The sequence below is a fragment of the Mobula hypostoma genome, chromosome 6 (genome assembly GCF_963921235.1).
Source record: "Mobula hypostoma chromosome 6, sMobHyp1.1, whole genome shotgun sequence".
In the NCBI taxonomy this organism is placed as follows: Eukaryota; Metazoa; Chordata; class Chondrichthyes; order Myliobatiformes; family Myliobatidae; genus Mobula; species Mobula hypostoma.
This window is the reverse complement of record NC_086102.1, coordinates 66,512,382-66,532,985: the sequence shown is the minus strand read 5'-3', so window position 1 is coordinate 66,532,985 and position 20,604 is coordinate 66,512,382. Positions and strand designations below refer to the sequence as shown.

The following is a 20,604-nucleotide window of genomic DNA, read 5'->3' as shown; positions in this document are numbered from 1 at the left end:
CAGTGTCATCTGACATGAATTGTCCCGTGCACCCTGCTGTGTCAATGGAGCTGCTTTCAAACATATTGCCATAACTTTCTATCAATGTTTTAAGGTCTGACTGAAATTTCTTTGCTAATGTTGTCTGAGGAGTTTAATGTTGATTGCAGGCATTAAGAATGAAGGGGATCATTGTTATACCTGCCTCCTGATTAGGTGTGCTTTGTTGAATCAGTTGAATTTTCCTTTTCATCAAGCAGAAAGGTTAAAAAAATGAGACATAAGTGTCACCAGTAAGGAATAGGAAGCACTTTTATTTGTTTATTTTGCAATTATTTATGCCAACACTTTTTAAAGCCAGTTCTGCCTGAAATTTACTCTCATTCAAGTAGCTCTTCTTGATTGTAAACAAAGGTAGAAAGTGAGCAATAATCAATGACAACAGCCAAGGTCAGCCCATGACTGCTGAAGAGTTACCATGGCTACTTATTTCGAATAATTGAATGCCATCATGTTCAATTTTCCAGCACCAGTGATTCTAGGGTTGTCACGATCACAAATCGTTAACAATTCTGATTTTCTTTGAAAACTAGAACTCAAAAGCCTTGCTGATGCAGAAACAAGTATTTAAATTGTCTTTGGTGTATCCTAAGCTATTTCTAAATTTAGTTCTTAATGTATGGAGAACAGAGGTTATACACTTTTGAAGCTTATTCTGCCCACCATTGTCTTGACCATCACCCCTTGAGATTGTAGTGGGATCCTATCATGGCAGTTTGCCCTTTTTTAACTCTCTTCTGACTCTGCCTTTAAAGCACCAAAAATTTAATCGAAATGGGTTGCAAATTACTGAAAATGAGATTATCAACAACACAAGGTTAATCTATGAAAATATATAACTAAATTAGATAAATAATTGGCTTCTGACCTCAAAATGGAACTCTATGTTGTATTCTTTAGAACTGTTTGGATGCTGGTACTGTTTTCCACAATCTTCGCTGACGATATAAATCTTTTGCTATCACATTGTCAGTTATCAAATGTCTTCCATTAGAACACCCAAGTTCCAAATGACTCAGCGATTGAATGCATCTCCCATTGTACATTCTGCCCATTTGAATTACCCCCATCATATATACTGGTTGCTCGTTGTTCATCATGTCTGTGGACGAACCTTCAAAGACCAAACTTCAGAGCAATGCCCAGTTGATTGATGAAGTCACCGTTTTGAATCTTGACAATATCTTTTTGACGACATATTTAATTTCCCTCATTTTTCTCATTATGAGTATCCTGGAGTGGGATTAGCATTGTGAGGTAAAATGTATATTTTAGGCATGAACTATCATATTCCACATCATGTTCAAGGTGTATGCAGAATGAGACTAGAATGGTTACAGAAAGACATAAAAGGAATGCAAGAGGGCTTCGCTGAACCCAGTGCCATTTTATAATCATGTAAAACCTCACTTTGTTCTACATTTGCATGGTGGTCTTTGAAAATCTCCGGCTTTTGAATTCAGAAATCTGATGGATTAGAGTTAAGCAGAGGTAGCCGAGGTAGCCACCCGATTTGTTCAATGATCCAAATTTAAAAGGATTTTTCTCATCCATGTTCTATGATGGCTGTCGGAGTGTGCAGTGATCCAGAATAAAAGTAGTGTGAGCTCTGATTCAAAATTCAACTTTTATAGGTGGCCATCTGTTTAGAATAAGTTTGTGTTGTTTTCTTTCAGCTTTGTGCTCTTGTCAGAGATGTTTCAAAACACACAGGATTTTATTCATGCAAAGTGTTACTCATGTTTTGTCATTTGTATTTTTCTAGAGTTGCTGTCAATCTCATTTCAATGTGAAGTCCATCATTTGGGCTATCAGATTTTTGCACATCAGAGTACATAAAAGTAATGTGATCTTGCTTGTATGTCAAAGACCAGGTTTATGTTATCCCTTCGGCTACTCAGACAAGTAAATGTTGAGCAGTATAAGAGTCACGTTTGGAATTTGCTTGGATCAACACATGGGGGCAATAAACATCATTGAATCAAAATATTATGATCACTTTTTGTGGATAGAAGCCCATTAGCATGTTCAAGAAAGTTATGTGCAGTGTATGTGAGCATCATACAGAATCCTGTGCAGTGACCCCACGGAGGCAGTTTCAAGATGAAAGATTGGCTTCTTACACTGCTCTCCCAAGACCACTAATGTTCATTGAAATAGGTCCGTTGAGTCTTCTTCTCCATTCAAATTGATTACAGCTGATCCTTTATCCAGTACCATATTCTCACTCACTCCTCATAACTCTTGGTGCCTCTTGTCCTGGCAACACAGTAGTGCAGCACTTAATGTTGTCTCACTGCGATTTCAAGCCTGACCTCTGCTGCTGACTGTGTGGGGTTTATATGTTTTTCCTGTACACTGCTGGGTTATCTAGTTGATTCCTGAATCCCGATGATGTCCTACTAGTTGTTTAGTTGCTGTGAAATGATCAAAGAGGGGTTGATGGACATCTAGAAACATAGAAATATAGAAAACCTACAGCATAATACAAGCCCTTCGGCCCTCAAAGCTGTGACGAACATGTCCCTACCTTAGAAATTACTAGGCTTACACATAGCCCTCTATTTCTCTAAGCTCCATGTACCTATCCAAAAGTCTCTTAAAACACCCTGTCGTATCTGCCTCCACCACCGTTGCCGGCAGCCTATTCCACGCTCTCACCACTCTCTGAGTAAAAAACTTACCCCTGACATCTCCTCTGTACCTACTCCTCAGCACCTTAAACTTGTGTCCTCTTGTGGCAACCATTTCAGCCCTGGGAAAAAGCCTCTGACTATCCACGCGATCAGTGCCTCTCATCATCTTATACGCCTCTATCAGGTCATCTCTCATCCTCCGTCGCTCCAAGGAGAAAAGGCCAAGTTCACTCAACCTGTTTTCATATGGCATGCTCCCAAATCCAGGCAACATCCTTGTAAGGCTTCTCTGCACCCTTTCTATGGCTTCTATATCCTTCCTGTAGTGAGGCAACCAGAACTGAGCACGGTACTGCAAGTGGGGTCTGACCAGGGTCCTATATAGCTGCAACATTACCTTTCGGCTCCTAAGTTCAATTTCACGATTAATGAAAGCCAGTACACCGTATGCCTTCTTAACCAGAGTTAACCTGCACAGCTGCTTTGAACGTCCTGTGGACTCTGACCCCAAGATCCCTCTGATCCTCCACACTGCCAAGAGTCTTACCATTAATACTATATTTTGCCATCATATTTGACCTACCAAAATGAACCACCTCGCACTTATCTGGGTTGAACTCCATCTGCCACTTCTCAGCCCAGTTTTGCATCCTATCAGTGTCCCGCTGTAACCTCTGACAGCCCTCCACACTATCCACAACACCTCCAACCTTTGTGTCATCAGCAAATTTACTAACCCATCCCTCCACTTCCTCATCCAGGTCATTTATAAAAATCACGAAGATTTTTACACAGAACAGAACAGATCACTGGTCACTGACCTCCATGAAGGATATGACCCGTCTACAAACACTCTTTGCCTTCTGTGGGCAAGCCAGTTCTGGATTTACAAAGCAATGTCCCCTTGGATCCCATGCCTCCTTACTTTATCAATAAGCCTTGCATGGGATACCTTATCAAATGTCTTGCTGAAATCCATATACGCTACATCTACTGCTCTTCCTTCATCAATGTGTTTAGTCACATCCTCAAAAAATTCAATCAGGCTCGTAAGGCACAACCTGCTCTTGACAAAGCCATGCTGACTATTCCTAATCATATTATACCTCTCCAAATGTTTATAAATCCTGCCTCTCAGGATGTTCTCCATCAACTTACCAACCACTGAAGTAAGACTCACTGGTCTATAATTTCCTGGGCTATTTCTACTCCCTTCCTTGAATAAAGATACAACATCCGCAACCCTCCAATTCCCCGGAACCTCTCCCGTCCCCATTGATGATTCAAAGATCTTTGCCAGAGGCTCAGCAATCTCCTGCCTCGCCTCCCACAGTAGCCTGGGGTACATCTCATCCGGTCCCGGCAACTTAACCAACTTGATGCTTTCCAAAAGCTCCAACACATCCTCTTTCTTAATATCTACATGCTCAAACTTTTCAGTCTGCTGCAAGTCAGCACTACAATCACCAAGATCCTTTTCCATAGTGAATACCGAAGGAAGTATTTATTAAGTATCTCTGCTATTTCCTCCGGTTCCATACACACTTTCCCACTGTCACACTTAATAATAGGTCCTATTCTTTCATGTCTTCTCCTCTTGCTCTTCACATACTTGTAGAATGTCTTGGGGTTTTCCTTAATCCTGCCCGCCAAGGCCTTCTCATGGCCCCTTCTGGCTCTCCTAATTTCTTTTTTAAGCTCCTTCCTGTTAGCCTTATAATCTTCTAAATCTCTAACATTACTTAGCTCTCTGAACCTTTTGTAAGCTTTTGTTTTCTTGACTTGATTTATTAAAGCCTTTGTACACCATGGTTCCTGTACCCTACCATAACTTCCCTGTCTCATTGGAACATACCTATACAGAACTCCACACAAATATCCCCTGAACATTTGCCACATTTCTTCCGTACTTTTCCCTGAGACCATCTATTCCCAATTTAAGCTTCCAATTTCCTGCCTGATAGCCTCATAATTCCCCTTACTTCAATTAAACACTTTTCTAACTTGTCTGTTCCTATCTCTCTCCAATGCTATTTTAAAGGAAATAGAATTATGATCACTATCTCCAAAATGCTCTCGCACTGAGAGATCTGACACCTGATCAGGTTCATTTCCCAATACCAAATCAAGTACAGTCTCTCCTCTTGTAGGCTGATCTACATATTGTGTCAAGAAACCTTCCTGAACACACCTAACAAACTCCAACCCATCTGAACCCCTTGCTCTAGGGAGATGCCAATCGATATTTGGGAAATTAAAATCTCCCATCACAACAACTCTGTTATTATTACACCATAATAATAGGTTGCAGAGCAACAGGGAGAGGGAGACGCACTGGGTGAGAGTGCTGTCTTGGGAACGAGCATTGGTTGAACATTTTCTTTCTGTGTCATTTCAAGTAGCAAGTAATTATCACCTCAAAGTTTACTTCTCGGCCTATTCCGGTGGAGAAATCCCAGGTTCAGTTCCCTTTCTGTCAAGAAATTTACCCTTGTTCCGTATTCTGGGACTACAATCCAGAATTCTTGAATCCCTGCATTCAAGGCCTGTTAGAATTTTGTACAATTTAATAATGTTACCGCTCATTTTTCTAAACTCTTGTGAATGTAGGTATGGTTGACTCGATTGCTCCTCAGATGACAATCCTGCTGTCTCAGGCATAATTAGAGAGAACCTTCATGACATTAAACTCTCTACAACTGTACATGAGCAGCTGTGGCACAATTTCTAATTGGGATGGGACATTTAACATAACTCCATAATTTTCTTCAATCTCTGTGGTTTATCTCCCCATGAATTATTCTGCATTCATTAGTAGTCACAGTGTAACTGCACTTGATTAGCCTCTGCAGAATATCTCCCAGAAGGCTTAATAGTACTTGAATGCCATTCCTTTTGAGTTTGCCACTGAATGTATGAAGCAAATGCCAAGGTACCTCTGAATGTGTCATCTATTGGTGTGAAGACCTATCAGTTGGCATGTACGAGGTCAGCATGGAGAAATGTTTTTCATATCCCCAGCTGCCGCTCAGTGCCAATTGTAAACCTGCATGGGACAGATGTAATTATATACGTTCACAGAAGGATCGCTGGGATATTCTGAGGTGACTTTGAAAATGTCTTGGCTTTTCTTTTCTGTGAAAAGCTGACAGGTCAATTTTACTAAGTGTTGAGCGTCTGTGAACTGCTGATGCTGCTGTGCAGGCAGTGGTGGGATTGAACCAGAAGAGGTTTTAGTTTGTACAGTTTAATATCAGAAGCAGACAGTGCAGATAGTTATCTGCTGAAACTGCGTCATATCTAAATGGATTCATCATTGATTCATATTGGTGCTGCTTAAAGCAAGAATGATGACCGTATTCAATGCAAGACGTTATAATGGTTTCTATTCAAGGTACCACTATCTCTAACTCTCCCTGCTTTGTATTCACTTGGTGAGAAGGGATCTTATTTTAGAAATTAAGATTCAGGATTATTTTGCGTTAACACTCTGTCATTGACACACTACTTCAGACCCATGTACTTATGCATGCACATTGTGTGCTTTACTTGCTGTTGAAACTGAACATCTTTGCAAGATGGACTTCCAGCAGTTGAACGCACCAATTTCTGTGAATTTGTACACAGATTGAGCTTTTCAGCACTGAGTTTCAACATGAGCTGGAGTGATGATTTAGGCAGATTTTTGAGAGTGAGGTGGTGGTAGCCCTGGAAGCTAACTTGTATAGACACGTGCATTTTTCAGCATGTTCACTGGCTATCAATCAGATGAAGGAATCTGGCTAACTATCTTATTTTGGCTGAATTCACTTGAGATGAGGGAGTATTTTTAAGAGTGTACTGCTCCTTATACTTTGCTCCTGTTATTGGTTTCGGTCGATGCAAAAATGGATTCAAAGTACTTTGAAGTATTATTGAGGCTAGATTGAAGAAGTCTCTGCCCCAACTACTATCAACATATCACCTGCAATATTAGAGGACTCAACACACTTAACTAACTATTTTACTACCATCAAGCATAACTATCACTCCAACCCTCACCCACACTTTGGTAAATCCACCCTCCTGGCTGTGCTGCTTCTGCCTGCACACAGTCAGAGACTAAAGAGCATAGTATCTGCAAAGGGAACTAAGAAGAGCTGGATGGCAGATTGGATAAGGAAATTCAGGACTGGACATGTTCAAGAATTTGTCAGATGACCTTGATGAATATACCACAGTGATCACTGTCTTACTAGGGATGTGTGCTTGAATAGGCATCCACAAAAACATTTTGAGTCTTCCCCAACCCGAAACCCTGGTTGAACCAGGACACTCATAACCTGCTGAGGGCTATATCTGTGGCATTTAGGGCAGGTAATTTAGGATCATATAAGAAGTCCAGGTATGACCTCTGGCAGACCATTGAGAGGGCATAGGGCCAATTTCAGACTAAACCAGGGATTCCCAGAGCTAATAACAATACCTGCTGCGCCCTGTTTTTTTTTTGTAGGAGCTCCCTTTTGTTCTTCCAGGTTCTCTTTCTCCAATGCATCTATTTTGATGAATCCATCTTCCACACCAGTGCTTCCCTTGTATATTTTCTCTTTGATTATTTTAAACTGCAGATTCCCTGAACTCTGACTGACTCTCACACACTCAATGTCATTTCCTGTGCCTCTCCACATCTCCCAGAAAAAGGATAGAATTTTTCTTGACCACACCTTTCTCAGTTGAGACCTTGCAGCTGCACAAGACATTAGACAGGCCATATGTGGAATATTATGTGTAGTTCTAGTCACTACACTGTAGAAAGGATGGAGCAGAGCTGGAAAGAATGGAGAAGAAATTCACCAGGAATAGAGACTTCAGTTGTAAAGAACCGATTGGATAAGCTGGTAGTGGTCTTACTGGAGAGCAAGAGGCTCAGGGGTGACTTTATCAAGGTTTATAAAATTATGGGGGGTGTACAGATAAGGTAGATAGTCACAGTCAATTCCAAAAGTAGGGAGTCTAAAACTAGGGTATATGGGTTTAAGGTGAGAAGGTTAATGTTTGCAGGAGAACTGAGGAGCAAGCCTTTCTAGTAAATGGTGGTGGATAAATGGAACAAGCTACCTGAGGAGGTCATAGGATTAGGTACAATACAAGTGTTTTAAAATGAATTTCAAAAGATATATGGATAGGCGAGGAATAGAGGGATGCAGGTCAAATGCAGAAGAAAGAGATTAATGTAGATTAACACCTCAGTCAGCATGGGCGAGTCAGATCAAATGGCCTGTTTCTGTCTTGTGTGACCCTGAGTTAGAAATCATAGACTGATGTATTATTTTGTTAATCGTTAACATGACAAATATAGTTAATGTGAAGCCCTTGTGGATCAACTTTCAATCAAATTCAACCTTATAATTTGCATTATTTTGTCTTTTCCATAACTTGTTATCTTTGTGGGGAAGTTATTTTTGCATCAAACTGGAGTCTATGTTCCCAAATGCCTGTGTCTATCTCCTTTGAACCATTGCAATGTTAGCAATGTAATCTCATAAGTGAAATAAATACTGTCATGGTGATTTGCATCAGTACTCAATTACCTGTGTAATTTTTTTAAAATGGAGCACTTGATTTGACATTAAGATGCTAAACTTCAAAATACAAACTCACGAAATATAAAAAGTGAGTTCAGCATTTGCAGGAAGTACCAAGAAATTACCTTTCTCTAATAGATTTTTGTTTAACTAAAAGCTCACAAACATTTCCAGACATGAATAATTGAATTTCATTCAGCTTTACATTATTTTCAAAACACTTCTTATCAAAATAAAATCTGTTTCTCTCCCCCCAACCACCACACACCCATTTAGGTCTGAAGGTATTAACAACTGAGAGGATTAGAAGAAACATGCGTAGATGTGACAGTGTACTTTGTCATGTGCTGTAAATGTGGATATATCTCTCGCTGATCCAACAGGGTTGGGGCAAGGGCTCTGAACACTTGAAATTGGATTGGTGGTATCTGTTGTGAAATTTATAATGATGCAATTAATGGAGGCAAATTATATTCAAGTACTTTCCTTTTATATCTTTAATGTTCAGCTTCTAATTCTGGCTAATATTTTCTTTGGTCCTATTCCCATCCCCTACGCTATTTCCAATCCTTGTTCTGATCACCAACTTGCTATGTTATAGATTTGTACTAGTGATGAATATTTCATCCAGCTGGTCTTTGCAGCCAAAATATTGTGTGTAAAAGGCCATTTTGAAATGAAGACAGTGAAAGCTCCAAACCTGAATTCTTTCCTTCAGTCTCTTCTATTGTGTAGGTGGTCTTGTTGTAATGTCAAACAAGGCCCTTGAATTCATCCATATAATTCTAATAGAAATTTTAAAAAAACTTATTGAGGGTCTTGCTCTAATTGAAAGTTGTTTAGATTTTCCAAATGCTGAGGAAAAGCAGCCACCAAAAAGACTTGTAAATGTAGGCAGAGCATGTGGAAACAAGAACAAGTAGAAGGCTAGATAGGTAGCCGATTATAATTCAGGAGACCAAAGAGTAAATGCTGATTCTTCGATAGCAGAAGCCGCGAAGTGGGATCATGATAGAATTAGTGTTGTTCATCATTTACATGAGCAATTAACTTGCAATATCAAATACGTTTTACTAATTTGTGGATTGCATTGAATTGGAGTGGTGGTTTGTAATTGATGAATCCTGGAACTAAAGACATTAGATACAGTGGAGGAGTAAAGGCATTTGGATTCAAGTGCACAAGTTAACATGACCCTGAATAAAAACAACCAAATGCTGAGGTTGATTTCAAAAGGGGGTGAAATCATAAAGGAAAGTAGATCTGAAACATGATTGTTCAGCTCTAAGCACGATGTACTGCTTTGGTTGCTATTTTATGAAAAGGATGCAGAAACTCCAGAGTAAATGCAGAAATAATTTGTAAGGACAGTACCAGAAATGCAAGATGAACCTATGATGAAGAGATAAATGATGAGGGTCTCCTTTGTCTTAGGAGGAAGGAAAGGGTTGAACTTTAACCAGAAAGAGGAAATGAAGTGGAAGATTTTGAATGACAGACACAGAGAAAAATGTTTTGACTTGTGAGGAAGATTGAAATTACAAAACTCTCAATATCAGATGGTCACCAAGGAATCAAATAATAAGGAAGTACTTTAACCAGAAAATGCTAGCCTGTTTTGATCAAAGAAACTGGTTGAGGTAACTTATAAGCATAAGCCATGAGAGTACATGAGAGACAGAATTTTGTTGGATAACAATAAACTGATAAAGGTGACATCAAAGAAGTTCTTGTAAGCAATGCATGGTTTACTGGGTCAGATTCGGTTTTCCTGTGCTGTAATCTTGATCAAGACAGAGTGTCTTCCGTCCCTAAACTGCTGCCAAAGTTGGGAATCCCTATAGAATACCAGAGCAAAATTGAAGAAAAGTGATGTTTTAAGTGGGAATAATTTGAAACTGTGGAGTCAGCCTTCTGTAAACAAAATCTTGTTTTAATTTTTTTGTGTTGCAGATTCTTGGAGAGAGATGGGCGGCCATTTGTAAATGGACTGAGGAACGCTGGGTCCTATTGCAAGAGATCCTTTTTAAATGGCAGTATTTCACTGAGGAACAGGTATCTCACCACCAATTACCTTTATCACATATAATTCCGTTCATCCTGAAGTGGATTACTGGTATTTCAGAATGATTCCATTTGATCTTTATATTTGGGTCTACCACTAGCCAGCCATAATTCAGCAATTGCTCCTGGGTCGTCTCCTCCTTCCCTTTCTCCTACTGTCCACTCTCCTCTCCTATCAGATTCCTTCCTCTCAAACCCTTGACCTTTCCCACGTACCTGGCTTCATGAATCACCTTCCAGCTAGCTTCCTTCCCCTCCCGCTACCTTTTTATTCAGGCATCTTCCCCCTTCCTCCTCAGAAGGATCTTGGCCCGAAATGTCAACTGCTTACTGTTCTCCATAGATGCTGCCTGACCTGCTGAGTTTGTCCGGCATGTTGAGTGTGTTGCTTTGGTATTGTTATTTATATTCGTTGCTCATTTATTCTCCTTTCCCAAATGTACCTCAGTGCATCCAAGGAATTCTTAAAACTATTTGTTTCCTTCCAGGTGATTCTAACAGAAATACAGGTTGGTGGAAGGAGATTTGAAGGATTACTGAGTAGATTATAACATAGAATAGTGAAATCAATATCTATTTTAGAATGATATTGACTAATATTAGAGATCCTTGTGGCACAACGTGACGATGAATGGGAATCTATGGTCATCCTGGCCAGAATTCCAAGTCCATGTATTTCAACAGATGATCTGGTCATGCATCTGAGTGAATTTTGTGCTACCTTGGTGTATAGGCAGGTGACCTTAATGAAGATGGAACTATTTTGAGATCTTTTAGATGGGTGTAGTGACAATGCTGGCTAATTGTAAACTATTTTATATTTTACCCTTTGTTCAAAACAAAAATAAAAAAACAAGCTATTCTCTGTAAAAGGTGTAAGGATATTCAAAGGTGTGTAGAAAAAGCAAGTTAAACAGTTATAGTTTATAATACTGTATGCTTTTACACTGATAGCAAAGCAATGCTAATAAGTTGTAAATTCATGGTATTTGGAGAAACTGCATTTTTTCTTGTCTGTGACATTGTTAGTGTTCCATTGTGGACAAATAAACAAAACCATAAGTAACTTATAACTATTTAGCATTGCTTCCTAATCTTAGCTGTCAAAATCAGTTTTCTAGTTTCCAGCTATAAGGCTGCAAATAAAAACCTCTGAACAGTATGATTCACCTTTGCTTGTCACCTCTTCTGAGCAGCTGGTTGTACCTTGAAAGCTAGCAGGTGACAACTTAAATGTAGAAACTTGAATCATCCGCACTGCTTAATTGGACAATGGTTGTATTTCTTCATTTACATTGATCATGTTAAGTGTTCATAACAAAAATATGAGAACTAGGCACTAAGATATCTGGGCAAATAATAACACATATGATTGATTATTTTAGTTCATCTTCTTCAATGTTTTAATGCAAATATTCTTCCTCTCAGTGCCTATTTGATAAATGGTTGGCGGAGAAGGAAAAATCAGTGAGTAAGATTCAAACATCTGGTTTTGAAGATCAGAATGAGATGCTCACTAATCTGAGGAAATTAGCGGTGAGTGCAATAATTACTGAAAGATGCTTCCATTCAGCGATGGTTTAATAATCATAGTATCAAGTACCCACAAGTTATTTTACTGAGTGGTTATGTCAATTTTTCTTTCAGTTTGGACAACCAAAACCACTGAAAGTTGCTTTCTAGTCATTGAAGAAACAAATTCTCAATTGTTGTTTGTTGTCAATGGTTGTTTTTTAACCAATTTATCATTCATTTTCTTATAATACATTAAGGATAGATCTACTGTCCAATTTTATACCTCCATTCAGGTTGCTTTGTCCACTGATGACAGTCAGCTCCATTCCACCAATGCCTGTGCTATCTTTACTAGCCTATACCCACTCAAAATGGTTAGACTACTCAGCTAATGTCCAGTTCCTAGATGAGTACAAAGGTTTCAAGGTTTCAAAGGTACATTTAATATCAGAGATATGTATGCAATATACATCCTGAAATTCTTTTTCTTCGCAGCCATCCATGAAAACAGAGGAGTGCCCCAAAGAATGAATGACAGTTAAATGTTAGAACCTCAAAGCCCCCCCCAGCTCCCCCCTCCCATGCATAAGCAGCAGCAAAGCAATAGTTCCCCCCCCCAGCAAAACAAAGCATTGGCGCCCCCCCCATTGAGCACTCAAGTGTGCAGCAAAGCATCAATAAAGACACAAAGTTGCAGTATCCCAAAGACTACTTGTTCACCTAGTAATTCGACATACCACAGGCTCTCTCTTTCTCCCTAATAAGGGAAAAGGGGGTGTCTCCGTTTCACAGCGAGAGGAGAGACATAACAAACAACTTGCTGATTTGTGATGTTAAAAGTCTGTTGTGTCGCTTTTTCCAAGCTCTGTGCCCAACGATCTCGGGTCTGTGGGGACACAGCCTTAGATCTTCCGTCTCCCACGCACACCGGTTCCTGCAGAAGCACTGACCTCGAGTCTGCCTGCCTCCAGAGCCACGAAATCCCGAAACTCCGAAGGAAAGCTAATCTTCTCAGTCGTGTCCTTGGTATATCAAATAATGGCCCGTCATGAGACCCTGAGTGCGGATCCCATTCCTGCAAAGGTCTGAAGTCAGCATGTAACTTCAGGTCAGGGTCTTCAAAAGAACCCAGAGCTTGGTGGTATATGTGGCTCCAAGCTGAGGTTTGGTGTATGTATATACATATATTCTCACTACCTTCTGGTTTGCAGCTCAATTACTTTGCTCATTTCTCCAGTTTTAGGTTGTTGAAACATGAAAAAAGCACTTCTTCATTATTTTACACTCTTGTCTGGCCCACAAATAGGAAGGCAGCCTCAATCTTGCTGCTTGCATCATTCTATTTTCCACCATAATCTTTGGCCCATCTTGTTTTGCTGTTAATCATCTCCCTAATTTTGGAACCTATACAACTTTTCTCAGAACCCTGTGTTGTCACTTCTGCCTTGTTTTCTGTAATCTTCAAGCTCACTAGCCCTCTGGGATTCTTGTTCCTCCAACACCAGACTTCTGCACATCCTCAAATGTAATGATGCTGCCAATTGAATTAGTCCTTTTTTTAATAATTTATCATTTTTTCTATTTGTTATTTTGCAGCATTAAAGGTGTTATGCAACTATGTTCTTATGGTATACACCACAAAGACAGTGTTGCACACTCACACCATGGTGCTGCTGCTGCATGTTTGCAAATGACCAACCCATTCTCTCTGTTTGAGAAAGAAATCATCACTTACCTGCTCGGAAAGAAACTCCCTGGTTTGATGCAGGTTTTAGGCCCTGTAAAACAGCATGTCAAAATACAAGCTAACAGTTTCAGCAGGTAGTTTAACAATTTAAGCATGCGAAGGAGCATCTGTTAATATCAAGGAAACTTCTGTTAGATTCCTGATCTGCTGAAAGTGAGAGCAGTCATCCTTTGAGTGCTTAGACATACCCAGATTGGAGCACAGCTGCATTCCGACTTTTCTGTGTGTCCTTGATCCAGCCATTTCAGTTGACTTCTTGCAAATGTTTGCTGCTTCTTCAGAAGTGATTTTATTATTAATTCTGTTTTCAGTTATTTTACTATTTTATAATCCTGTAATGTTTTAGGTAATGTTCCAACTTCTTTATCAGTACAAATTTGGTATTTTATATTTAATAATTAATTTTCTCCTCACACTCACTGGTGCAACCTCTTCCCTTGTACACTGGAACTTCTTTGATTTTACCTCAGGAAGTGATTCATTAGATTCAACCTTGACAGGCTCTGCACTTAAACTGTGAATTCATTCTTTCTGAAGGCCAATGACTGAAACAATATACAGTTCTTTAACCATGTTGTAGGTTCTCAGTGTACAGTGCTCTTTCACTTGTCTCTAAATGCTTTTTTATAATGTACTTTCAAGACTGAGAATGGCCATATCAGTGTCACCACTGTCTTTTCTCTGAAATGACCCTGTCCGTTCACTGCCTTCTGTTAATGAATCATATCAGATGATGTACCATAGGTTGATGTGCTTGTCTCAAAGAATTCTACAAATGGCTTACTTGATCCATGAGTGGATATGAAAGAAGGGGACCTGGTTGGCCTTTGTTCTCCTTTCATCACACTTCTCTTTCTTCTCTCTCCCTCTTTTGTTACGAGATCTATTTCAAAGGCTGCTTTGAAGCACTTTTGATCCATTCTTGTTCTGCCATGGACTCTGAGGAATTTTAGTTTCGTCATCAACCTCTGATATCAGGATTTATCATGGTGGTTTACAGTATATGCTTCAGCCTCAAAGGGAGCAAGTTTGTCAAGAAGTCAGTTTCCCTAACTTTGAGTTGAAGCAAAAAAACAAACTGCTGGAGGAATTCAGTGGGTTAGGAAGTATGATTGTTGACATTTTGATTTGAGACCCTGCATCAGGAATCAGATTGTGGAGGGGAAATAGCCAACCTAATTAACCACTTGATCTCGAGTTCCTCCAGCATCTTGTTTGTTTCCCCAGACTGTAGCATCTGCAAATTCTTGTTTCTTTTTAACTTTGAGCTGGCTCTTCCTTAGCAAATACATGGCTTGCACTTTCTGCTGAATTTGACCTGAAGAAAGAATATGGATTGGCAGCCAGGAAGGTCTGCCACACCTTTTTGAATAGTTAGACTTGCTGTTTTCTCAACAAAGAGGCTTTCTGCATGTCGGAACAAAACTACGTTCACAACCATGAAGCCAGTCATCACTGCAGCCAATCCCGGAGCCTGGTAGTTTCAGACCACAGCCTCAGTTCTGCGCAGAGACAAGTAAACCTCACTGAGCAGCGAGCTGAACACTGGCCTGTCCCTCACCCCTAGCGCCAACACCTGACCTTTTCAATCTGTTCTGTCACTTAACTTGGCCAAATGTAGGTTTGTTCCTCACTCTTGGACCAGGCTCTGCCACTTCGATACGCTCTTGGGCCCGGGCCCAGCCACCTTGATTTGGCCTGTAGCTGACTTTTCCAACCTGGCAACTCTCATGAACAGTGACACCACTTCGAAACTGACCATTCATGAGAGTTCCCATTAAGGTCAGCTTTGTCCTTCTGCAATCTGATAACCTTTTTAGAACACACTCTTACATTGACTTACTTGCTCTGTAAGGAAAGTTACTATGAACAATCAGACGGAGTTCCCATAGGATCATTCTTCTTGCCGACTATTGCTAATTTCTACATGGAGAACTTTGAGGAGAGGGCTCTTGAGTTTATTGCCCATACGCCCCAAATACTGCTTCAGATGCGTTGATGACAACTTTGGTAGTGAGGCCTCACGGACTCCAGATACTCCAACAGTTCTACGACCATCTGAACAGTATACATCCAGATATTCAATTTATGATGGAGATGTAGAAGAATGGTTCCCTCATGTTCCTGGATGTTCTACTACAATGCAAACCTGACGGTGGCCTTGGATGTGGCATCTATCGGAAACTCACTCACACGGACTTGTACCTCAACAATAACGGCCACCTTCATGCCCTCCCAATGTAGAGCAGTTCTTTCTACTTTGATTAACCATGTGAAAACTATTTCAGACCCAGAGAGTCTCCCCAAGGAAATAAGTTGATTGCACATGATGCACCTACAGAATTGCTACAAGGTGAAGGAAATCAATCGGGTTCTTAAAACAGCTGACAGAGAAACCAGGAAACCTAACAAAGAGGAGGAACCCATTGCTACCACCTGTCTTCCCTATATTTCCACAGTTTCTGGAAGGATTGCCGGTATCCTGAAGAAATGCTGGATTAATACTATCCACAAACCCATAAGAAAGCTGAAGTCATGGCCTATGCAAGTCAAAGATGAACTGGGACTCAGGTTGGCTGGTGTTTACAGGATCCCTGTGAACGCAGAGTAACGTATATTGCCAAGATGGAGGACACAGTGGAAACACGCATCAAGGAGCATAGGAGGTGTATCCATTTGGGTTACCTGGAGAAATTGGCAGTAGCAGAACACTGCATTTGCAATGGCCATAGGATTGACTTCAACACAAAATTACTGTACCACACCAATGGCTTTTGGGTAAAGGAATCAATTCAAATAAAAATTGAGGAAAAAAATACTTAACAAAGATGAAAGTCTCGCTCTTAGTAAGAACTGGAATTTGATCGTAAGCAAGGAGGGAGAGCAGAAATCTGATTGGATGAGGCCTAACTAATCAGGAGGGATGGAATACGGGGGTATAAATACCATCCAACTAGATATGCCCAAGCATCATCCCTGAAGAAGATAACAGAGTTTGTCATCGAAACGTTGGTTAAAATCAAAATCTCTGCCCACCTCTAAGCCTGAGAAGAGTTTATTTGTCATATACGCAGGGAAAGTACTAGATCCTGTTTCAGTTACTAGTTTTGTTTGCTGCCAGTAAGGTGTCACTATGTTTCACCAGTGCCATCTTAAACTAGACAATTGAGCAACAATTTAACATTTGATGGCTAACATTCTCCACTATTATTTTCTTTTTGGGGCAGAGACATTCTTTGGTTATCATTAGCAATTGAATTGTTAGTGTCTGCTGATACACTGATTACTTGATAAATATGTGGCAGATATTGAAGGTAGTGTGTGTGCAGTTCGGCAAATTCACTCAAGTTGCTAAGAAAGTAAGGATAAAATGTATTTTGCAAAGCTAAACTGTACAAATTGGTGACTTGTGAAAGCCCACACAATTCATGGGTTATCTGTTCTAAGTATCTGCTGGTTAAAGTGCATTGTTAAGGCTGATTTATACTTGTGCTTACTAGCTTACGCCGTAGCCTACGCAAGTGGACTACACCGTTGTGAGCATTTATACTCATGCGTTGGTGTGTCTGCGTCACTCTGCAATTCACCGCCAAAATGCTAGTTGGCGGTGGGGTTTCTACGCCATTGTGTTGAGTTTCTTCGTGTTGAAACTCAACATGAAGAAACTCAAACTTCAAACAATGGCAGCTGAAACTGAAAGAGGGTGAATTTTCTGTGCTCGTCCGGCAACTGAGAGACATGGACGAGGAAATGCATTTCAAATATTTTCGGATGTCAGCAGATAGTTTTGACGATTTGCTTCATCATCTCCAACCATTTATTTTGCATCAGTGTACACACAGTATACTCAGAGACTGGCAATCACCATTTGAGTTTTAGCTTCAGGTGGAAGTCAACAGGCTGTAGCAGCTAGCTACAAACTGGCGTCAAGCACAGAGTCCTCCATAATTTCGCAGGTCTATAAAGCTTTATGGAAAGCATTGCAGCCAGAGTTCATTCCCTGCCCTTCAGTGGCCCAATGGGAAGCTATTGCAACGTAGGAGGGAATGCTATGCTACCAAGCGGACCAATCACAGTTGTTGCGGTCTGCGTAGCCGCAACACGTAGTTACATTTTTGGGGAGGTGCGCGTCAGGCTAGGGGGTAGGGTATGGTGTAGGGTATGCAGCTACGCTGTACCTACGGTGTCGATTTGACGCACAAGTATAAATTGGCCTTAAGTTATAATCACACAACATTCAGTTACTACACACAACAGTTACTACTTTGGCAAAATGTAAGCCAAAAGCAAGAAACTTCAGCTGAACAAATGGAAAAACGTATTCTCACCAATACATTTGCCATTGTTGTTCTCTCTGGACTCCAATACAGAGAAGTGAAGATAATTTTTCATCAACACCATCCAGTTCATCAGTAATTTCCAGTGCCCAGTGAGAGCATTATTCGGTGACGAACAGTGGTACAGTTGAGGGATATTCTGAGATGTGCTCTATTCTCTTGTTTTACCCAGGACAAAGACACCAAATGAGACTGGAGTGAAATCTTTTAATTGTTTTTCAAAATGCTGCTTGCTTGAGTGACTCATTTACCATCATAATCAACAACACAAAAGGATCTAATTGGCTTTTCCCCATTATATTCAAATGATTAGCAATGATGAGTCTCCTGCAATAAGCTATTTTGCAGAATAGAATCCACCTCAATGTTGGTCCTTTTTTTTCCCTCAGTACCCTACATTTCAACCCTATAAATGCTAATATGTAAAAGAAAACTCATTACAAATAAATGAGTCAGATTATGATCCATTCTGAGCAAATGTGTTTTTCTTATGGATTTGCAAAATCATTCATCAAAATAATTACTAGTTGGTTGAAAAACTTGTTTTTTATATAAAGAAGTGAAACAACTACACAAGAAGTGTATTCAAAAACATCACATTGTTCCAGGAAATGTACAACTTCTCATAATTTTATTGTTACTGTTATTTTATTGTTATAATTTTTTAAATCTTAAAATGTCAAAGATGTTGATCAAAGGACTAACATCCAAAGGAAAGGAAACATCTTATTTCTAGGAACAGATATGATTCTCACCACCCTTTATGTGAAGGAGAGTTTCTTGACATTGCCCTTCAGCAGTCTATTTTATTTCTATAATTACACCTGCTAATTTTGGATTCTCACTCTACCAGTTGATAGCATTTCTTTCTCTCTCCCTCCCCCTCACTCCCTCCCCTCCCCACTTGAACCCACTCACCACCCCTCCCCTTCCGCCCCCCCCACACACCACCCAACACGTGGCCCCCCCAGGCCACCCCCCTGACTCACGTTGTCCCCCAACTCGTGGCCCCCCCACTCTCCACCCACCCCCTCCCCCTTCCTCTCCTATCATTCAAGTTCTTTAAATACAGCAATGAAATCATTACTTTTTCTTTTATAGTCAATGGAATAGAACTGTGCACCCTGTCTTCTTAATTTAATCTTTTAACCACAGTGGCACTGCACTGTTTCAAAACTGACTCTATGTCCACACTTGACCAGATAATTTTGAAAATGCCGGTTTCGTCTGAAAACAATAAGCATCCACACGAGGTGTTTTTGAAAATAGCTTCATCCACATTAAAACGGGTATTTGGACGAATCTCCTCCTACTGGGCATGCGCAGGACACATCTACAGAAAACAAGCGAAGTGGAAACAGTATACTATTTCGGTTTCCATGGCAGCGTTGTGCCATTTCCATTGGTCAAAAACTAGAGTACCTACAACAACAGCGAAAGAAAGCTTTCAACAACGTCCTTGAGGAATACAGAGAAAACCATTGCTGGAAAAAGCAGCTATTAATGTAGACAATAAAGTAAACAACACACGCATGAAGCCGTCGGCCATTGTTGTTGTGGCGTTGGAGGCTGCATTCAAGAAAACAAAGAAATGTCGTGCTGCCGCCACCATCTGTTCTGGCACGTCATGACAGCGTTTTTAAAAAAACTCTGGTTACCCCGTACACACTACACCGCCCAACCGGCTTTTTCAGATTTACACACTCTGGAGAGCATTTTAGAAAAGCTCCGTTCTTCGGGGAGGAAAATGCTGTTTCATTGTGGACGGAGGGTAAAACCGAAGAGAAAAAGCTTTGGTTATGGATTTATCCAGTCTAGTGTGGACGTGTCCTGAGACGATCATCCAGATCTGAACATAGTATTCCAGATGCAATCTTAATGGAGTTTTGTACTCTCTGTCATTTACATTCAGGACAAAGGGCTTAATTAGGAAGGGGAAAAAAGATTATGAGAGAAAACTGGCAGAGAACATAAAAACGGACTGTAAAAGCTTTTATAGATATGTAAAAAGGAAAAGACTGGTAAAGACAAATGTAGGTCCCCTGCAGACAGAAACAGGTGAATTGATTATGGGGAGCAAGGACATGGCAGACCAATTGAATAATTACTTTGGTTCTGTCTTCACTAAGGAGGACATAAATAATCTTCCAGAAATAGTAAGGGACAGAGGGTCCAGTGAGATGGAGGAACTGAGTGAAATACATGTTAGTAGGGAAGTGGTGTTAGGTAAGTTGAAGGGATTGAAGGCAGATAAATCCCCAGGGCCAGATGGTCTGCATCCTAAAGTGCTTAAGGAAGTAGCCCAAGAAATAGTGGATGCATTAGTGATAATTTTTCAAAACTCGTTAGATTCTGGACTAGTTCCTGAGGATTGGAGGGTGGCTAATGTAACCCCACTTTTTAAAAAAGGAGGGAGAGAGAAACCGGGGAATTATAGACCGGTTAGCCTAATGTCGGTGGTGGGGAAACTGCTGGAGTCAGTTATCAAGGATGTGATAACAGCACATTTGGAAAGCGGTGAAATCATCGGACAAAGTCAGCATGGATTTGTGAAAGGAAAATCCTGTCTGACGAATCTCATAGAATTTTTTGAGGATGTAACTAGTAGAGTGGATAGGGGAGAACCAGTGGATGTGGTATATTTGGATTTTCAAAAGGCTTTTGACAAGGTCCCACACAGGAGATTAGTGTGCAAACTTAAA

The 20,604-nt window shown here is 40.3% G+C and overlaps 1 protein-coding gene across 9 annotated transcripts in view; it reads left to right on the top strand.

Moving 5' to 3' along the window:
- The window catches only part of dmd (dystrophin), a 1,998,855-nt gene that overhangs the window by 719,521 nt on the left and 1,258,730 nt on the right, over window positions 1-20,604 (top strand). For all 9 annotated transcript variants that reach the window (XM_063050913.1, XM_063050911.1, XM_063050907.1 and 6 more), the window contains exons 13-14: window positions 10,193-10,294; window positions 11,732-11,839. In XM_063050913.1, coding sequence (XP_062906983.1) covers window positions 10,193-10,294; window positions 11,732-11,839 — 210 coding nt within the window. The remainder of the gene's footprint in view (window positions 1-10,192; window positions 10,295-11,731; window positions 11,840-20,604) is intronic.